This window comes from Limanda limanda, chromosome 5 (genome assembly GCF_963576545.1).
Source record: "Limanda limanda chromosome 5, fLimLim1.1, whole genome shotgun sequence".
Taxonomy (NCBI): Eukaryota; Metazoa; Chordata; class Actinopteri; order Pleuronectiformes; family Pleuronectidae; genus Limanda; species Limanda limanda.
In genome coordinates, this window is record NC_083640.1 from 16,149,938 (window position 1) to 16,167,927 (window position 17,990).

The window sequence follows — 17,990 nt, forward strand, 5'->3', positions numbered from 1 at the left end:
TTTTTTTTTTCAAGATCGAAATGAAAATATTGAAAAACACATTCAGCTCACCATGTTAAAGCAGGTGAGAAAAAATATGTATCTGGAAAAGCCCCCTGATCTGGATCTACTCTGAACTTTTCTGGGTTCCTTCATCTCCCTGGAAAGATTCCTTCTTATCTGTACCGTAGTTTTTCCAAAATCCTGCTAGCAAACAAAACCTTCTTGCCGGAGGTAAAAATAAAAAAAGTGTCCTCTTGGTCATTTATCTTCAAAGGCACAAACAATAGCTCACAAGTGCACATTATACACCAGTATAATTATCACTATCTCATCTTCCTCTTAGTCATGTAATCATGTCTGTTCATTCATGTGTCTCTCTCTCTCTCTCTCTCTCTCTCTCTCTCTCTCTCTCTCTCTCTCTCTCTCTCTCTCTCTCTCTCTCTCTCTCTCTCTCTCTCTCTCTCTGTCTCCTCTCCAACTACTTATTCACTTCTTTCTTTCCCAGCCTTCTTTGGGGTTTCCAAGAGGCATTTATATGACAGAGTGGCTTGATTGATGTGAACGTAACCCGGTCTTCAATCTAAGGTTTCTGAGGTTATAGGGTGACGAATGTGTATCTACAATAAGCATCCATTGTCTCCCCCCCCCCCCCTGACTCCTCGCTCCCTTCATTCTTTTCTCCCGATTCTTTCCTCCTACCTCCGTGTTCATTATGGACATAATGTGCAGCTGCTAGTCATTTGTTGCTCTCCCAGCAGCCGTTCATTTGCGAGCAGCTGGATTCCAGACAGTGGGATATTGAGAGGAAACTCGGTTCAATTACCATACGTGGATTTAGGCTCTTTCGCTGCATGTGTCGGACACCGAGAGGTCGTACAGGGATCAGAACCGCCCAGTCAGCCTTATAACAATCACTGTGTTCCAAACATCCAGTCCAATCTATTTTGACGCCCATTAACCAATTATATATCTGTTTTTACTAGACCTAAATTCATAACTTTCACTTCAGAGCGTTCCTGCTTGTTGAAGTAACCCTGAGCCCCAGTTACTACATGGATTTGGTTTTTAATTTTTGAACTGCTCGAGATATGCTTCAGTTTATGCCTAATTTATCTTTGAACAAAGCCATCATAATGTCGCATTAATAAAAAATTGATTGACTTGCTTTTGTAGTGCTCCAGGACACTCCATCTCTCAAGCACATCATAATCCAAGCAGAAATGAGCATAAATGTGTAATGAATAAATCAGTAAACTGGGTACGTTATGCAATATCAAGATTACTGCACTTAACACATTTTCTCTTTTCTTTCTTTTTTTACTTATTCATAGTGAACAAAGACAGCTGAAACTGTTTTGATGTGTTTTTCTCCATATGTTGAAAAAATAATTCAAACTTTGATCAAAATATAATTAGACTTTCATGTTTGGTTGCAGCATTGTCCTGTTTTCAAGGTATATTATAATGTTCAAATTAATAGCAATCAGGACATTTGGCTTATTATCGGTATTGGACAAAAAATACAACTGCATCTCTCCTGAGGAAGGACGGAAGACTGATAATCTCCATTCCTCCAAAACACTAAGTGAGCAGCAGTACGGCATCACTCTCGATATCCAAAAATGTAACGGTGGGGTTGTCCTGCAGGACGGATATCCAGTCTGCAGGAAGTGGCTGCCAAAAAGAGGGAGAACTTCAAAAGCCTGTTGTCCCCGTTTATAACTTTAATCCCTGACGAGAACTCTTGTAAACATTTAAATGTCAACCTTAAAACATCAAAATGAATCCCAACGTCACAGCTACATCTCTGTTTGTCTGTTTGTTCACTAACTTCTGACTGACAAACAAACACCGACCTCGATACAACTCCTTAAAGAAACACACAAACTTTCCCAACTGACTTCAGTGAGCGTGGTTGAGTTCAAGGTTCAGACAGGATGAGTCTCGGCTGTTTCATGCACCTGAAGTACACTAGAACGTTTTGTTATAATCTTTTTATAATCAGTATTTATAAAAAAAAAAAAAAAAATTGTTTTTTTAACCATTGAATTTCAATAATCAACTGATTAATCTATAAAGAAAATAATCAGAAGTTGCAGTTGGATACTAAATACTGCAGAAAAGCTTCACCTCGACCTCCGTCAACAACAACAGTTAAATCTTACTATAACATTAATGCATGTGTAATAATGATCTAACAATATATAATATAATTTTCTGTCTTTAATACTATAAGTAGATTATTGGTACTTCAACTTCAATAAAGGATGTGAATACTTCCTCCTCTCACATGTTCAAATAAACCCCCTCTTGTGTTCTCGTTCCTTGAAGGGCCTGTAAACTTGGCAGCTTGATGCCGTGAAACCACGATATGTTCTGAAACGTTATCACACTGTGACACTCTGTCGTTGCTCCTGTGAAAAGCGTACGGGTCACCTTGGAACAAAACACTGAGATTATAAAATATTGAATACTAAATGTGTATTATGCAACATGTGAATCACATAAAAAGCAACTGTAGGGGCTGTGGTGCGTGAATGCAGTGTGTGTGTGTGTGTGTGTGTGTGTGTGTGTGTGTGTGTGTGTGTGTCTGTGTGTGTGTGTGTGTGTGTGTGTGTGTGTGTGTGTGTGTGTGTGTGTGTGTGTGTGTGTGTGTGTGTGTGTGTGTGTGTGTGTGTGTGCGTGCAGTGTTTATGTGTTTTTCTGTGTGAAAACCTAAACTCTGTAAGCTGTTTTCTCCTCTTTCTTTCCTGCTGTTTCACAGAAACAGCTAGCAGCTATGGCCCCCATGCTGTTTTTATTATCTCTGTCTTCTCACTCACTCCCTCCCTCTATGTCCAATCCTTTCTCTCTCGTTCCACCCCCACCCCCCCTTTTTTCCTTTTCTTTTCCTCTTCCTGTGTCTTTGCTCCATGCTGCCTTTTGCTTTTCCGTAATTTCCACCATTTGAAATCGAAGTGATAAACCTTAGCTTGTGAAGGCAGGGGAGAGAGGTAGGGGATGATGGAGGAATGCTGGTGGAGGCTACCTTCCAGAGGTCTGGATATGCCAACCCATATCGAGGGTCACACTGAGGATAAGGATGATATGAACCCTGCTGTGCCATTTTCTTCCAGTTTCTTGCTCACTCCAGCTCCTTCTTCCTCCCTGTGTTTCTCATCCTTTCCTTTTTTTTTTTTGCAAGAAATGGAAAGTCAGCTTAAGTGCTGAAACACAGTGTTCGTTTGATCCCTGGGATCAAGATGAAAGAAAACAAAAGCTAAAATGTACAAAGAAAAGTTAGAGCATCGATGAGGCAAGCTCGAAAGTTTGTGCCAAACAGCTTTGTGTGCAATGTCTTGCACAGAAATACATTTCTACGGTTGGTCTTGTTAAACAGAATCATAAAAACCTCATATGGTGGAAAAGCTAAGAAAACAAACTCGAATTGAGTTATTAAATGGGAGAAAGGATGAAGTTAGGAATATTTAATGAAAAGAGTAATGTGGAGAGAAGGAAAAAATACAAAACATTTTGAATGTGATATATTTTTTTTCATACATGATGTTTGGTTGTCCAAAATATTTAAGAACAAAGACATTTTATTAGACTGGTACATTTAACTTGTTGCTATCTTAGCTTGTAGCCAGAAAAGTACAGCAAAGGCAGTTATTTTGTTAACCCCCAATAAAACTCGTCGGCCCACAAACCAACGGCCAGTGTAACCAGAGCTTGTCCTCGACTATGAAGGTAATTGTTGCTGAAACTGGGTCAGAGGTAAATCCAGTAAACAGCCTCTTCTGTGCAACTCAATCGGCTTTAAAGTCCACATCAATATAGGACAAGTGACCACTGACCGCAAAGGAAACCCCTCACCTCACTACCTCAGGTATCACTCCACCAGACGTCCACACTTGCTACAACAAGTTCTTCTTTTAACACAAGACTTCAGCCATACGCATTAAATAATGATCGACATTTTTGTATTTATTGGATTGGCTTTTAGTAACAGCTGATAGTCAAACCCAGGTATGACTTTCAGGACTAAAACGGTGGGAGTGGTCCTCATCAGTGCTGAAAAACATTTCATGATCATAAATCTTTCTACCTTTTCCTGCCGTGAAAAAAGTGTGATGAACCCCTTTTGTCCTTGTAATTGCAGAGAGGGACTCAAACCAGCACCAACAGACTGTCATGATAATGAAGTAATGCAGCAACACCCATTAAAGATCAAAATATAGTTTCCCCCTGTTTAAAAGTCTTAATGAAAAGTGACAGCCCCAAGGAAGTGTAACGGACGTCTTGTTTTCGATGTAATGAAGGGAAAGTGAATCTTCATGTGAGCATCCTGAACTATACATGTCTTCACATGGCGCCTCATCTGGAGGCTGGGGAACCAGGTGAAGGTCACAGGCAAGGATCAGGGTGCGGTGGTGCGATGGTGCGGAGCGGGCAGCAGGGCGGTCGAGGGGGTCACTCGGGGTTCGATACCAGCTGTGGAGAACAGGCGCAATTCCCTAAGCAGCTCCACTGCATGTCACAGTATCAGGTCTCCACGGCAACTAGCCCTTAACTCAACCTCGGCCAAAGCAGGTAACGATCTAAAACTACGTAAGAAAACACGCCTTTCTCTTGACAGGCACTTTAATACAGCAGCATGGACATCTGCTGAAACATATTAACCATATCTCCATTTGAATTAATGCGACTTAAGGTGAGCGGCGGCAGATTGCATATTTTATTGTAAAGGGCATTTCCAGTGTTTGCTGAAGCAACGTGCGTTCGACCCCGGTATATCTCCATTAGCTGTGAAGTGTGCTAATGAAATATTGTGTACTAGGTTACTTACTTTGTCTCCATTAGCCAAAGTGTGAATGGTTATTAGTCTACCAGCACTGACCTGTGACTCCACATCTACACACACACACACACACACACACACAACAGGATGTTGGCACACAACGTATTGGCTCGGGAGATTTGTGACCTCTTTCCCTCCTTTGCTGCCATCGCACTCGTATTGATTTCTTCTCGTCTTGTCCTACAGCTCTCCCTCTTTCTCTCCCTCCCATGGTGTTTCTCTCCTCTCCTCCCTCCGTCTAGCTTCACTCCCATTCTCATCTCCCTCCTTTCCTTTTTGCTCTGCCACCTTTATGTTGTCCTCCTCGTAGGTTCCCTCTCTTCTCTCTGACGCTTACGTTGAGATTTCCGTTATTGACAAGCATCGAGATTTTTTTAAAGAGGTCAAAAAGCCTCTGTGTCAGCGACTCCTGATATGACCACAGCCGTGCATTTGTGTCTATATCAATTTGTACATATATTGTATGTGTTAAAAGTAATGCTCTGCTGTGGGTGACATTTTTGTTTATCTGAAAATGAACTCCTTCTTTTTTTTCTGTGTTAGTTTGGCGCGTCCTTGTCTGTGTTTGTGGGAAATTGTTTGAGTTAGTTTTGCCGTTCCCTGTGGGCTTCCTGGTGTGTCCTGGAATGTCCTGGTTCACTGCTTCTTCAGTGCTACTGGAGGACACGCATGTGCACGCTCGATGACATTCACATGTGGACACGCGCACACACGGAGACACTCTTTTAAACGTAAACCAGCGGGGACTGTGGAGATCAGTCAATGTCAGTGTGGAGGCCATTAAGAGAGCGCACGCACATACACACATGCATGTGTACACATACACACAAACACACACGGTACGTGCATGTGTTGTGAGTTTTCAATTGGTCACAGACCAGTGACTGTTCCGTCGATGTCCTGGATGATTTCCCTCAGAAGGACTCAGTCAGCCCCTGAACTCTCCCTTACTCACACCCTTCTGTTGTCATCTTACCTTTTTCCTTTCCCCCTTTTCTTATAATATTCATATAATTATCATTTAACAGAGAGTTTTCAGGTCATGAAACACCCAATGACTTAATGGGCTTAGCTGCAATATTGTGTGATTTTGCACATTTACTAAGGCCACGGCTACATTTGCTCAATGTTGTGCTTCTACACACTAATATATTTGGATTATAGCTTTAACACTCTGATCCTAATAGAACATGGCAGCGACAGATATTCTCTCGTTTAGTGTTTCGATGGCGGCGTAGAAACGAATCCCCCATGTCTCCATACATGTTAATGCAGATCTAATAGGTCGTTAAGTTGATGGAGCCATCAGCATGCATCGCATTCGCAGATCTCACAGGTTGTGACGATGGCGAGGTGGCATTAGTAACTATAGGAGGTTAATGGTGAAGCCGCATTATTACCTGTGGGGGAAATCTGTGTGTTCGTTTGCAGCAAATCCACATTAGGTCTTAATACCTGTCAGCTTTCACCGAGCTGCTCCCCAAACAGCAGGACAAACATGTGTCAACCAAATAGCTCATTTACATACAGGAGAGAAATCAAACTTAAAACGTTATTCAATGGCTCTGAGGCAGTTCAATGAAACTTTGTTGCAGGTATGTTCATGTTTTTTTTGTTTCCAACCCCAGGCTGTAGTTATTTTGACCTGGTGTCTTTTGTCTTTTGTAAGACTCCCTCCCTCTGTGGCACTGATGAAATAATAATACTCACTGTTGACTTTTTTCTGTATCCTCTGTTTCTTTCCCCTAAAGGCCTGTCGGTTTGACCTGTCACTGATCACATTTAAACACCACAAAGCTTTAGAGTGCTTTCTCTCCCCCTTGCTCCCTTATCTCTTTCCTTTTCCAAACCATTTAGCTTCAAAACCCCCAGTCTCTGTTTTCATGTCTGGCCTTGACTCACTGGCTTCCCTCTGAATGTAAATTCTCCTCAGCTTTTCGGTCTCGACTGCAACAGGGGGACCAATCCTTTGAAAGAAAATGCCTGTGACTGACTGTCTATAGTCAATGGTCAGCTGAATGACGTGTGGCTGACAAAGTCACACCACTGGTCGTCCGGCCGAGTGTTTAAGTCTCAGAACAAAATAAATATTACATCAACAGGGAGTTTACAGGCTTCTTTGCCAATTTAGTGTTTTTCTATGCTGGATTCAGATTCAAAGCCCTTCACTGTCGGCTTTTACCATTCAGCGACTGTTCTGAAACTTTCATTGGAAGATGGTGACCAGTATGGCCCTTTGAGCTCAACTTTGGGAATTTCCTCTTCAGGCACAGCTCTATAGAACTGTCTTTCAACTGTCCGCATGGTGGAGAGGAATGAGCTTTTAATTGTGGTCATTTTAAAAGTGAACCAATCTTAAATCACAGAACAGTCATTGTCTCTAATCTACAGTGAATGGCCTTAACTGTGTTATAGTTGTTACATCAGGAAATCAGCAGTGCACAGACACAGTGTGAAAATGGTTTGGTGACGGCTGGTTAACATGTTATCTGAAGGGGTCGGGATTCAATCACTATCTCATATATTACTGAATATGTGAGCACAGTGTGTAGGAGTGAAGCAAGAAGATAAAGCACTGGAACTGACACCAGGGAGAATGTAAATATGACACGATCGTGACCTGAATATGCTAATCAGCGTTTTGCACAGGCTATAGTTACTTCCCATTGAATGTATTTTTATTATAATCACAACACTTTTCATCTTTGCTCCCCAGCTTTTCAAACTGAAAACAATCCAGCCTCTGTCTTTCTATTTCAGCCATCAGTCTCTTTTGGTTGTGGTAGCAGTTCACAGCTTATGGCAAAGGACATGATGTGTCCGTTCACAATAAATCTGTAAAGTAATAAAAATAATGAATGCTGAGCCGTGCGTTAACTATTGCATCCATATGCTTCACACACCACAGTGAGGTTATGAGTGGGTTTGTGCACTACCACAACACACAGACATAAAGTTGTATATTAGTTGCACATCTCTACTCTGCAACTCGTCCTAATTATATACTTTTGTGCATGTTTTTCTCCCAGTTGTCATTTGTCAGATCCTAACGTCTGGACAGAACACTTTCTCCTACTGCTGCACATTCACTCCACAGCTGCCAAGCAAACTTTGTTATGAGAGGTGACGCTCCCCGAGTAAAAGCAGTACCTGAGGGTTGAGGGTATTTCTGTGATTGATAGAAATGTTTGTGACGGTATCTACTTGTCTTGGTACTTGTCTTCCATTTTTCATCTGCTCCTTTTCTCTTCCCCCCTGACATCAGTGGTTTTGTTGATGGGAAACACTGTCAAGCTATTGAGACCCAAATTCCATGCTTGTCTGCACATAATACAATGATGTGAATTCTCCAAGCTCTGTATCTAAACAAAATAAGAAACAGGGTGATGTGGGACTTTTTAAAACTTGTGTAATTCAGCCTATTTCTGACCCAGCAACATTTGCTTTTTGAGATTTGCATTAGGAAACAAGGGGAACTATTGGCTCTTCACTGTTTTCCACAGATGCAGTGACATCTGTCTTTTATCTGTTTCTATTCCCACTTTGTGACAGGTTTTCTCTATTGACATCAAACTGAAGGAAAACAAGGGAATCTGTTCTCTGCTCAATGTAGTTTTTGAGCTGCTTCAGATTTGTGGTGTCAGAGCATTGGCATATTTTTCTAAAATAATTTTAGTCCCTAGCTGACACACAGATGAAACTATAGGATTAAACAATATGTTGATATCCATGACTTTCTAGCATGAAGTGTCAACACAAGAAAAATGTCATATATCTCTAGCAAGGAAAAAAAGTTAATGTTGCGTCAATGACTTCAAACAGTATAGAGACAGTAGTTTCCCCCAAACAGTCAATGTGACCTAGATTTGTTTTCTACTTAGCTTTTCTCTGGTTAGATAATTGGAACTAAGGATTATTATTATTACACTTATCATTATTATTAATATTGCATCACTTTCAGCTTTAGACTTATTATTATATAATACTCGGGATTCAGGTAAAACAGCAATAAGACTCGTTTTTAATTTTATCATGACCTCACACTGCTTTAATGGTAAATCAGGTTCTAACCGAACACATTTCATCCTTACATTGAAGTTACCCACAGTGTATGTCTTATGTTTGTTTAGTTTTTTTTTTGGAGTTAATATTCACATAAACAATAGAAGATGAGGTTTCACACATCATCACACACCTGCAGCTGCTGTGAGCAGAGTAACACACAATATAACAGATACCAACAGACCTACACAGTGTGATCCATTAAATACATCGGTATAACATCCTGCTTCAGCTGTGAGTGTGTTTCTGCGACGGGGATGCAGCCCTCAGCAGGAGGAAGGACCTCAGTATCACACCTGCACTGTCTCGACACTCTGCAGTAAATTGTGTCCATGTTCAGTGGGAAATCACAATAATCAACCCTTAGAAACAGGCCTTCCGTTCCCAACACAGCAGATTGTGTGTTTTTATTTATGAAGAAATGGCAACATGTCCACAAACAGTATTACCTGAAAAACATACTTTTCAACTGTTAGAATCACTTGGTCAAAATGCATGTTGCTGGTTAAGGATAAATTATGTAACAATAATTCATTAATATGTCTAAAACTAAGATAACTTTTGTTGTGTAATTGGGTTTTAAATTATCAACTTTTTTTTCAATAATGTTGAAAAGCCAGAGAAATCACCAATTTTATCCAAGGTAGCAGGAGGTTTCCTTTTTGTCCGTCTTAGCTTTGTCTAAAACTGTGATACTTTACCTGATCTGTGAACATGATCCCATGCTGCTTCACGACACCGTCAAACTAGGTCTCTTGTTTTTGTTCTGATTGAGAGACCCCAAGTGGCAGAAGTTGCATATTCAATATTCATTATGAACATCTCTAGTGTAAATACATGTACAGATGAACTTTAAATCTCATTACCTGCTTCTGTAGTTGTTAATTATCAGGTTAAGATCATAAGCATCCAGAGATCAGCTCACAGTTGATCTTTTTTTTTTTTTTACATAATAATCCAGAAGATGAGCCAATCTACATCTTTTGACTTTAGAGTTTCGGGGTCAGCTGCACTTTCACTGGATCCAATTCCAAACAAGGTGAAATATTAAATAGCCACAAATTTTTAAGAGCAAGGACGAGGTGTCAACCTTGGATTACGTTGACTGAGGAGCACTACAAAGTTGCTTTAAAACTTACCAGGCGTCCTCAGTCCTGTGCCTGGAGGAAGGAGCCTCGTACCCAATGCAATTCAGCCTTTCACTCAGAACAGCTTCTGTGCAGCCACTGTCCCACAGGCTCCCGTATTATTCTCTGAGCAATAGAGCGGCGCAAGTGAGGTGAGGCCACAGACTAATATCTCTGGATCTGACTGTTCTCCGGAATTGGCTCCATCCCTTCTGTCTTACCTTGAGATTTCTATTGGACCTATGTGTCATCTGTTATGTAGTGGAAGAAGAAAAAGTAATATTTGATTCTGAGTTTTGATAAATGTCACACCTTACATAAATCCTTTCTCTGTGATTTTGTTTATACCAAAAGATTCACAGTGTAGCTGGAGACATTCTGCCCAAACCTTCCCACTGATTCAACAATAGTGTTTTGCTTTTATTTTTGTCTGATCTTTGGGTTAAGAAGCAGCACAGTTAGTGATGCAAAGCTTTCTGTACATCACATCCGTATTTTTCTTTATGACTTCACTCGTCACTGGCTCCCCACCTCTCACTGCACTCCCAGATCCCATGTTCCAGTCTGTATTCCATAACTAGCTGTCTGCCTCATTTGAACCACTGACTTTAATTGCCTTACTTTCCTCATTACTTCAGCAGCAGTGTTCTCACTGGTCTCCATCTCCTCCCTTTCGCTTTGTTACCCTTTTGTTCTCATGCTGTGTTTTTTTCCCCTATTTACTGCAACTGCCTGCCCACTGGTTGTTTCAGCTTTAGTCCTGGTTTGCTTGTGGGTTATAATTGCCTCTTTATCTGCCATTTTCTTAGCTTCCACCTTCCTCGCCGTGTCCCTTGCTGTTTCATTTAAACTGAGAAACTACAACAGCTTCCCTTTATTGCTTTTGTGCTTACGTTCTGATATTCACACTAGTTTTCATGCTGCTTTTGCTCTTTGCCCTTGTAGCTCTCTGCCCCTCGCTGGCTTTTATCACTTGTTGTGCCAACAGCACCTTCCACAAGCTTTTTCCTCTTTGGCCCTCTGTGCCATCAGAGCTATTTGAATTGCAATATCATCTGAGATCTCCCTTTACTTTCCATCTCTTCCATTTTAATATCCTTTCCCATCAATCTGTATTTTTTTCTCTAACTCACAAGCCATGTGTCTCCATCTTCTAGCCAGCTTATATAGAAGCTTTCTTACTCTTTGCCCTCGCGGGTCTCTCTTCACTTCTCTCGCTGGCCATTAATGGCTTTTAGTCCATCACAATCCTCGCTCACTGGATTTCACTTTCGGCCCTTCCCTCTGTCCCCTTTGCCTCTACGCCAACTAAAACTGTCTCTCAATTTCTTTACTGGCAAGAACTTAACTGAGAGTCTTCTAAAGTAATAGGCCCCAGTCAGATTTGAGGAGTCCCGTGGAGAATGTTTCTATGGTCTTGGTTTTTGCTGCGGAAGCTGAAATAAACTGCCTACATCTTTTCTCATAGTATATCCCACGTCTACTCCCCAGACCCCACTACTTTTACCTAAAATTCGTTTTGATCTTCTTTTCATTCTCGCTTCACTTTCTCGTTTTTATTGCCTTCCCTCCTCTCACTCTGCCTCTGCTCTCTATTACTTCTAATCGTCTACTGTCATTTTTCTTTCAAGTCTACGAGCTGAACCTTTTTTTATCGTTCATCAGTCCATCCTTGCTCCTTCCTCTTTCTTCTTTGTCTTCATTATTCTTTCCTGTTGGGCATTTCCAACTCATTCTCAATGTCTACCGTGTTCCACTTGTGCCTCTGCAGCATCACCCATATTTCCATCCTGAGTTTATTCCTTGCTCCTCATTTCCTGTATTCTTGTGCAGTCCTCTTCTCTCTGTGCTCCCTTGCAGGCCTATCAGTGGGATGCAGCTATTTAAACTCCAATTTCATTCTTTTCCATGGAGCTTCTTTCTAAACACCAGAGAAAAGAGGGAACAGTGAGATAAGAGGCAGAAATGCAAGGAACAATCTCACAAAGTTTACATTGAATCTGCAGTGAATCCACTCAGTAAAGTGACCTGGATTTGTACACTGCAGCAGATATTGTATGATTATCCCCTGCCTCTATTTACTTCCAAAGATATATCCTGTGCACTGCTTTGACTTGGGCTTCCTAAGCTTACATAAAAGCCTTATCACAAGTACAGAAGCTTAAATAGACTTCAGCTTTTTAACTTTTTCAGTGGGTCACTTGCCGTTTGCAAGAGCTTTATTTGGTTTGAATTCAATTCTCAATCTGATATAATACAACAGTGCTTTCTTTCACTTCCGCAGGTCTGGTGGTGAGAGAAGCCAGTATAGAAATAACGCGGCAGCAGGTGGAAGAGCTGTTCGGTCCTGAAGATTTCTGGTGTCAGTGTGTGGCCTGGAGCTCTGCTGGAACCACCAAGAGCCGCAAAGCGCATGTCCGCATCGCCTGTGAGTAGAACACTGCAAACACTCATACAAGGTGTGAAGGTTAAAAGATGATGTCATGACTATGGGTCTAACACACACACACTCACACACACACACACACACACACACACACAAACACACAGTCTCATGCATCTAGAACAAAGGAAAAAGAACAATGGACTTGTAATTTTTATTTTTTATCATATATTTTATCTTATTAAATGTGTCAAGCATACTGCCGGTCCCTCAAGGCCAATTTATGCCTCTCCGTTATTTCTATTACGGACAGATAAGACCACCCTATCCGTCGTGAAACGCCCTCTCCGAGCGCCTCCGACAGCTTTTCGTACACGTCTGATTTTTCTAACTATCCGTCTTCATGTTGGAAACCAGACGGACCGCTCTTGGCTGTGATTGGTCCGCGAACGACATCATTTCCGTATTTCCGGACCTCAAACTTCCTGTTTACATGTAGCAACAAACACGAACACAACTATGATTCTACGATTAATGTGACGTGTGTGTTAAGCCAGCGGAGTTGTCTGGCTGACGGTGGCTCGTTAGAGCACTGACGGCATGTGTGCACGGTCACAGACGGTTATAACGAGCTTTCAAAACGGCGCTAGCAGGCTAGGCTAGCTAGCGGGCTAGCCACCATGCTAACTGCGGTGGTAACAGTGCAAGAACCCGCCGTCACGACTTTAATTCCACTTCTATCATGACACTGTTTCTATAATACCGTCAGGTTAGAAGCAAACACTGGATAGTAGTTGTTAGTGCCGGGAGTCCCTGCTGACTGTGTGTGGAAGCTGGAGGGGAGCTAGGTCCGGGTAGCTTCTAGCTACATGTAGCCTCAAGCAGATTCAAGCTGTGGAATCAGCAACACAGTTCGGAAACAAGACCGGGGAACCGCTGCGCTAAGAAACGATTACATCAGCATCTTGACACGCTGGGTGTCACTTTATTTAGTTCTGTTAGTTGCCATGGTTCAGTGTGTGGGACGCAAGCTAACATGTCAACAGAGACACGTGGACTTCTTCTTCCCAAATGGGGTAGGCTTCTCTGAGCTCGTCTTCCGTTGCGCCACCTATGGGTTTGGCGGGGAATTGTTTTTAGACGGATAGTCGTCGGAGAAGTAAAAATCAAAAAGACTCTTTGTCCTCCGCTGAGACCTCTCCGAGAAACGGATAAGTAGAAGTATATAAGAGCCTTCACTCATGGGTTTGCAAGATACAAAATACAGTTGCAGTGTTCAGACGCTCCAATGTCATTAGAAAATAATGTATTATTTTACAATTCCTATAGGACAAAAAAGCCAGGTAAACGAAAGCTACAAAAAAAGCACGTACAAGCCCTTTAAATATCTGGCTATAGTTGCAACATTAAAGTTTGACGTGTAGGGAGAGTCAACAATGAGGCTGATACAAATGTAATAAGTGAGTGTGTTTCCTGTGAATTCAATATGCCTGTGAGGAATCTTGTGTGAGGATGTCAGAATCTGCCATTAGAAATAAAAACTACTGTGCAGAGCTCACTGAATGGGCTTTGCTGAAAAGGTCGATGTTAATGAACAATAAGGAAAGGATACTGTCTGTTTGGCTTTCTCTTGATTCGTAATGGCACGTTATCATGCATTTCAACACTCACAGGGAATAAACGTGTCCTTGGGCAGAGCCTTGTTTTACACTGAATGATAAATGGTGAGGGAACTTTTCAAAGCCGAAACGATGCCCTGTGACTTCAGTCAACCATCACTAGCTTCCTGTTATGGTCTGGTGAAGAATTTAATAAGACAAGTGGGAGTCTGACTAAAAGGTCACAGAAAGACCGCGGGCCAGACCAAACCCAACCAGGCTCAATATCACTCTAGCACTGATCACATGGAGAAATCGTTTTAGGATTGCCAGACCCCAGCAGCAGTCAGGGGGGGAAGAAGAAAAGTTGGATGCTGCTGTGAATGACGCTCAGTTGACAGCTCTGAAGCGGCCGCGCGGCGAGGGAGTCGACATGTTTGATAGAAATCACCCAGACAGCCTTGTTCCTTCTTTCAACGTTAGCTTCACATAACCGAATGAATTGTTCTTTCAAAGCTCCTCTCGCTGGCTGGAGAATTGAAACCACAACAGTTTTTCCGAGCATCAGTGCTCTGGTCAATATGAAACAACTGGGACCTGTCTGAGTGCTCAGGTTAGAGAAAGGTCGAGCAGAAGAGAAATAGTGTGCCAATAGAAGCGCGACCCCACCTCTCCAGGTTACCCGTCTTCTGACGGCGCGGCTCTGCCTGAGTGAGCTAGTAGAAGGTCGACTGGGGCCTTTGATAAAGTCCTTTCACTATAGACACACAACAAACTGCACATATCCTCTTTGTAACTTTAACTGACAAGATCGCTCTAACAGACGCACACACTGGAGAAGCTATTCTCCCAGGTTGGTCTTATTTGTTCTGCAGAGGGGAATCCATCATGTTTACCCTTGTTTTTCACTCCAGGTTATTTTATTTGGCCGTAAATATGTTTCATATTTTCACATGTGACGGGCTCTGTTGCTTAGTTTATTTACTATCTGACTTAAACATGTGTTTTTATGTATTTAATGTAGGTTTATGTACAATATAAATGGTATTATGACAGTAAAACAAATCTGCACAATAGAATTTAAACATAGTCAAAATACACCAGTGCATTTGTCTAAAAACAGCAGATTCAAGCCTGTATACTTTGCAGTACAGTGCATGATCATAGAAATGTGGCAACAGCACAGGACCACTGTCTATTCATTTTGCTCGTGAGGTCTGACGACCATTTGAATTCGGAAAACAAAGCATCACTCCTCTCTGCTGCTTTGCTATGTGCAGGATGTTTTTCTGTCCGTCGGAGAGTGACACAGTCAGAAATATCCTGCTAATAACATCCCCGACTGGAACAGGCCCTCCTCGGGGTGCAATGAAAGCTAGGTAATGTGCTGTTCTTGGCTAACGTTTGCTCTGCTACCTGCTGAGAGACAGATGCAGGCAAGTGTGCGCACACCGGCTCCTCGGGCTCTATGAGGCAAACATGTGCATGTGAATGGCTCTGATACGGAAAAGCACGGTGAGCCACAATGTTCAGGGACAAACATTCTCATCAGTATAGGTGACATGTGAGGGTACATGTCTGAGTGTATAGGTGCTTAGTGTTAGTGTGTGTGTGTGTGTGTGTGTATATATGAGAGAAGCACAATAAGTGTGTCTGCATAAAATCATGACTTACAGTATACCTGCCACAAATATAATCATATATCCCAGCTTTTAGCATATACCTCAGCTGCCACTGTAGTTACTGGTTTCACCAATTCTTTATCCCTCTCATTTACAAATATGTAATAATAATAATCCATCCATTGATTTACCGCTTATCCTTTGAGAGTCATCAAAAGAGTTAATCTATCGTCAATCTACACGTTGGAGAAAAACCTTGCAAACAACAGGGAGGACATGCCAATTCTGCACAGGAAGACCCTGGCTGAATTGGAATTTGAACTGTGGAGCTACTTGCTGTGGGAAGGTGACAGTGCTTATCATAATAACACTTAAGTAGTGCACCACAAATCCCTTTTCTTCTGCTCCCTTTGTTTATAATAACTTATTATTATATTTTGGCCTGTTCGGGCTGCCCACTGTTTAAGTAGTTTTCAGTAAACAGTTTTCTGAACCAAAATAAATCTTAAAAGCGAAAGCGAAGAATGCGTCCCCCTGCATGCTGCCCATCTTTTCTCATTTTCCACTACTTTTCATGTATTTCACACTCACAGTATGAAGCATTTCACACACGTCAGACCTCTGCTGGAGGTAGAGGGACGGTGATGGAGGATGCCTCTGAGAAATATTGAAGGCTCCAATAGATATGAGGCGAGAGAGAGATGATAGAAGCCCAGCCCCTCTTTTCCTTCACCCCCTTTCTCTTCAGATCTCTCTCATTTTGATTTCCCGTGCAGTGTGTGTTTTCCCTCTGACTTTGTCTGTCCCTCCGTCCTTCACATTCTCTCTTTCTGTTATAACAGTGATTTTTCCCTTAACCAGATCTGATTACACTCAGCCCCCTCTTTCGATAACCTTTTACTTCAAATCGACCCAACCTCCTGACCTACCCTGCATTCGGCTCCTATTTGGATCTGCCGTTGTGATTAAAATGCTTCCTGGCAGCTCGAGCTTGCTGAGCAAAGTGTCTTTTCCACCGCGCAGTGCAATAGCAATTCAGCATTTCTCTCCCGCATACCCATCTCCTCTTCCCACTCATTTTCTTATTTCCCCTCGCATTTTATCCTCCCCCTGTTTTCTCTCCCTTTGCTCGCCATTTGTTTATTGTCTCACTCTGTCACTCACACTCTTTTCCTGCCTCTGTCTTACTCATTCCCCGACATCTTCAGGCTGTTTTAATAACTGTGGGATAAACAATTCAAGGCAGTAACTAAAGCGCGGTTTGTAGCTGCATAATGATAATCAGTGTTGTGGCTGTTAAAGTGTCACATGCGCAATCAGGGATATTAAATCTCTGAGTGATTTTTTGGTCTTTTGGAGCAGGGCACTTTAGCTGAGTTATGGGAGCTGCTGGCAGCTTAATTCAAGTTTATAAAGCAGGTGAGACAAACACAGGCGCACATTCACACACTCAGTCATGCACAGCATTGCCGGCACGTACGCCGGGTTAAGGGAAACACAGACACACACACACATACACACAAATGTGAGTGCAGTGTCAGTCGAGCTCCTTGGCCCCGTAGCTCTCAGGTCAAGTCTTTCTCTTTCTCCGGATTAGCACAAAGTCAAGGTCACATGGGCGCACACACGTACACACACACACACACACACACACACACACACACACACACACACACACACACACACACACACACACACACACACACACACACACACACACACACACACACTGTTTTTCTATCTAAGTGAAGATACTAATTGCCATGATACATTCCCTAGCTCCTTAACCTTTAACATCACAACTACATCCCTAACTTCAACCCTTAGCTGAACAGCAACCTGAACCTCATTCTAACCCTGAGCAGCTCTTTAAAGGTGTGTGGAGTGCTGGGTACTGAGGTCCTGGTGCCAATCAGGCACAGTTCATACACAGCCAGTACCTACCTGATCAAATCCCAGTGTAAATGGTAGTGCCTTATTTCGGTGCCTGAGCTGTGTACCAAAGTAGTCGCTCTGCTCACAGGCATCATAGCAGATGTCGAGTTAACATAGCATTTAACTCTGGCGGCAGCTACAGGATCCAAAGTGCTTCGGTACTTGACGTGAAAGGTTTCTAACACCGGGACATGCTGTCTGTCTGAGACGAGAGCTGCTGCTGCCGGGTCCTTTGAGCAACAGCTTGTAGAGTTGGTGGCGGTATGCACATTGATGTTTGCAAGGAGGAAGGAACAAATCCACTGAAGCACCTGTCAACACACGGGATACATTTGAAAGCAGAGGGATGCTCTTGAGTTGCCCCCATACCAAGCACTTACATTTTAACTTCCTATTTGCCTCAGCAATAAAAAAAGCTGCTCTCATCGTGGCCCATTGTTT

General features: G+C 42.3%; 1 protein-coding gene across 1 annotated transcript in view; it reads left to right on the forward strand.

Annotated features, from left to right (window-relative positions):
* The window catches only part of unc5ca (unc-5 netrin receptor Ca), a 197,201-nt gene that overhangs the window by 98,254 nt on the left and 80,957 nt on the right, over positions 1-17,990 (forward strand). Inside the window, exon 3 of the mRNA XM_061072126.1 lies at positions 12,296-12,439. Coding sequence (XP_060928109.1) covers positions 12,296-12,439 — 144 coding nt within the window. The remainder of the gene's footprint in view (positions 1-12,295; positions 12,440-17,990) is intronic.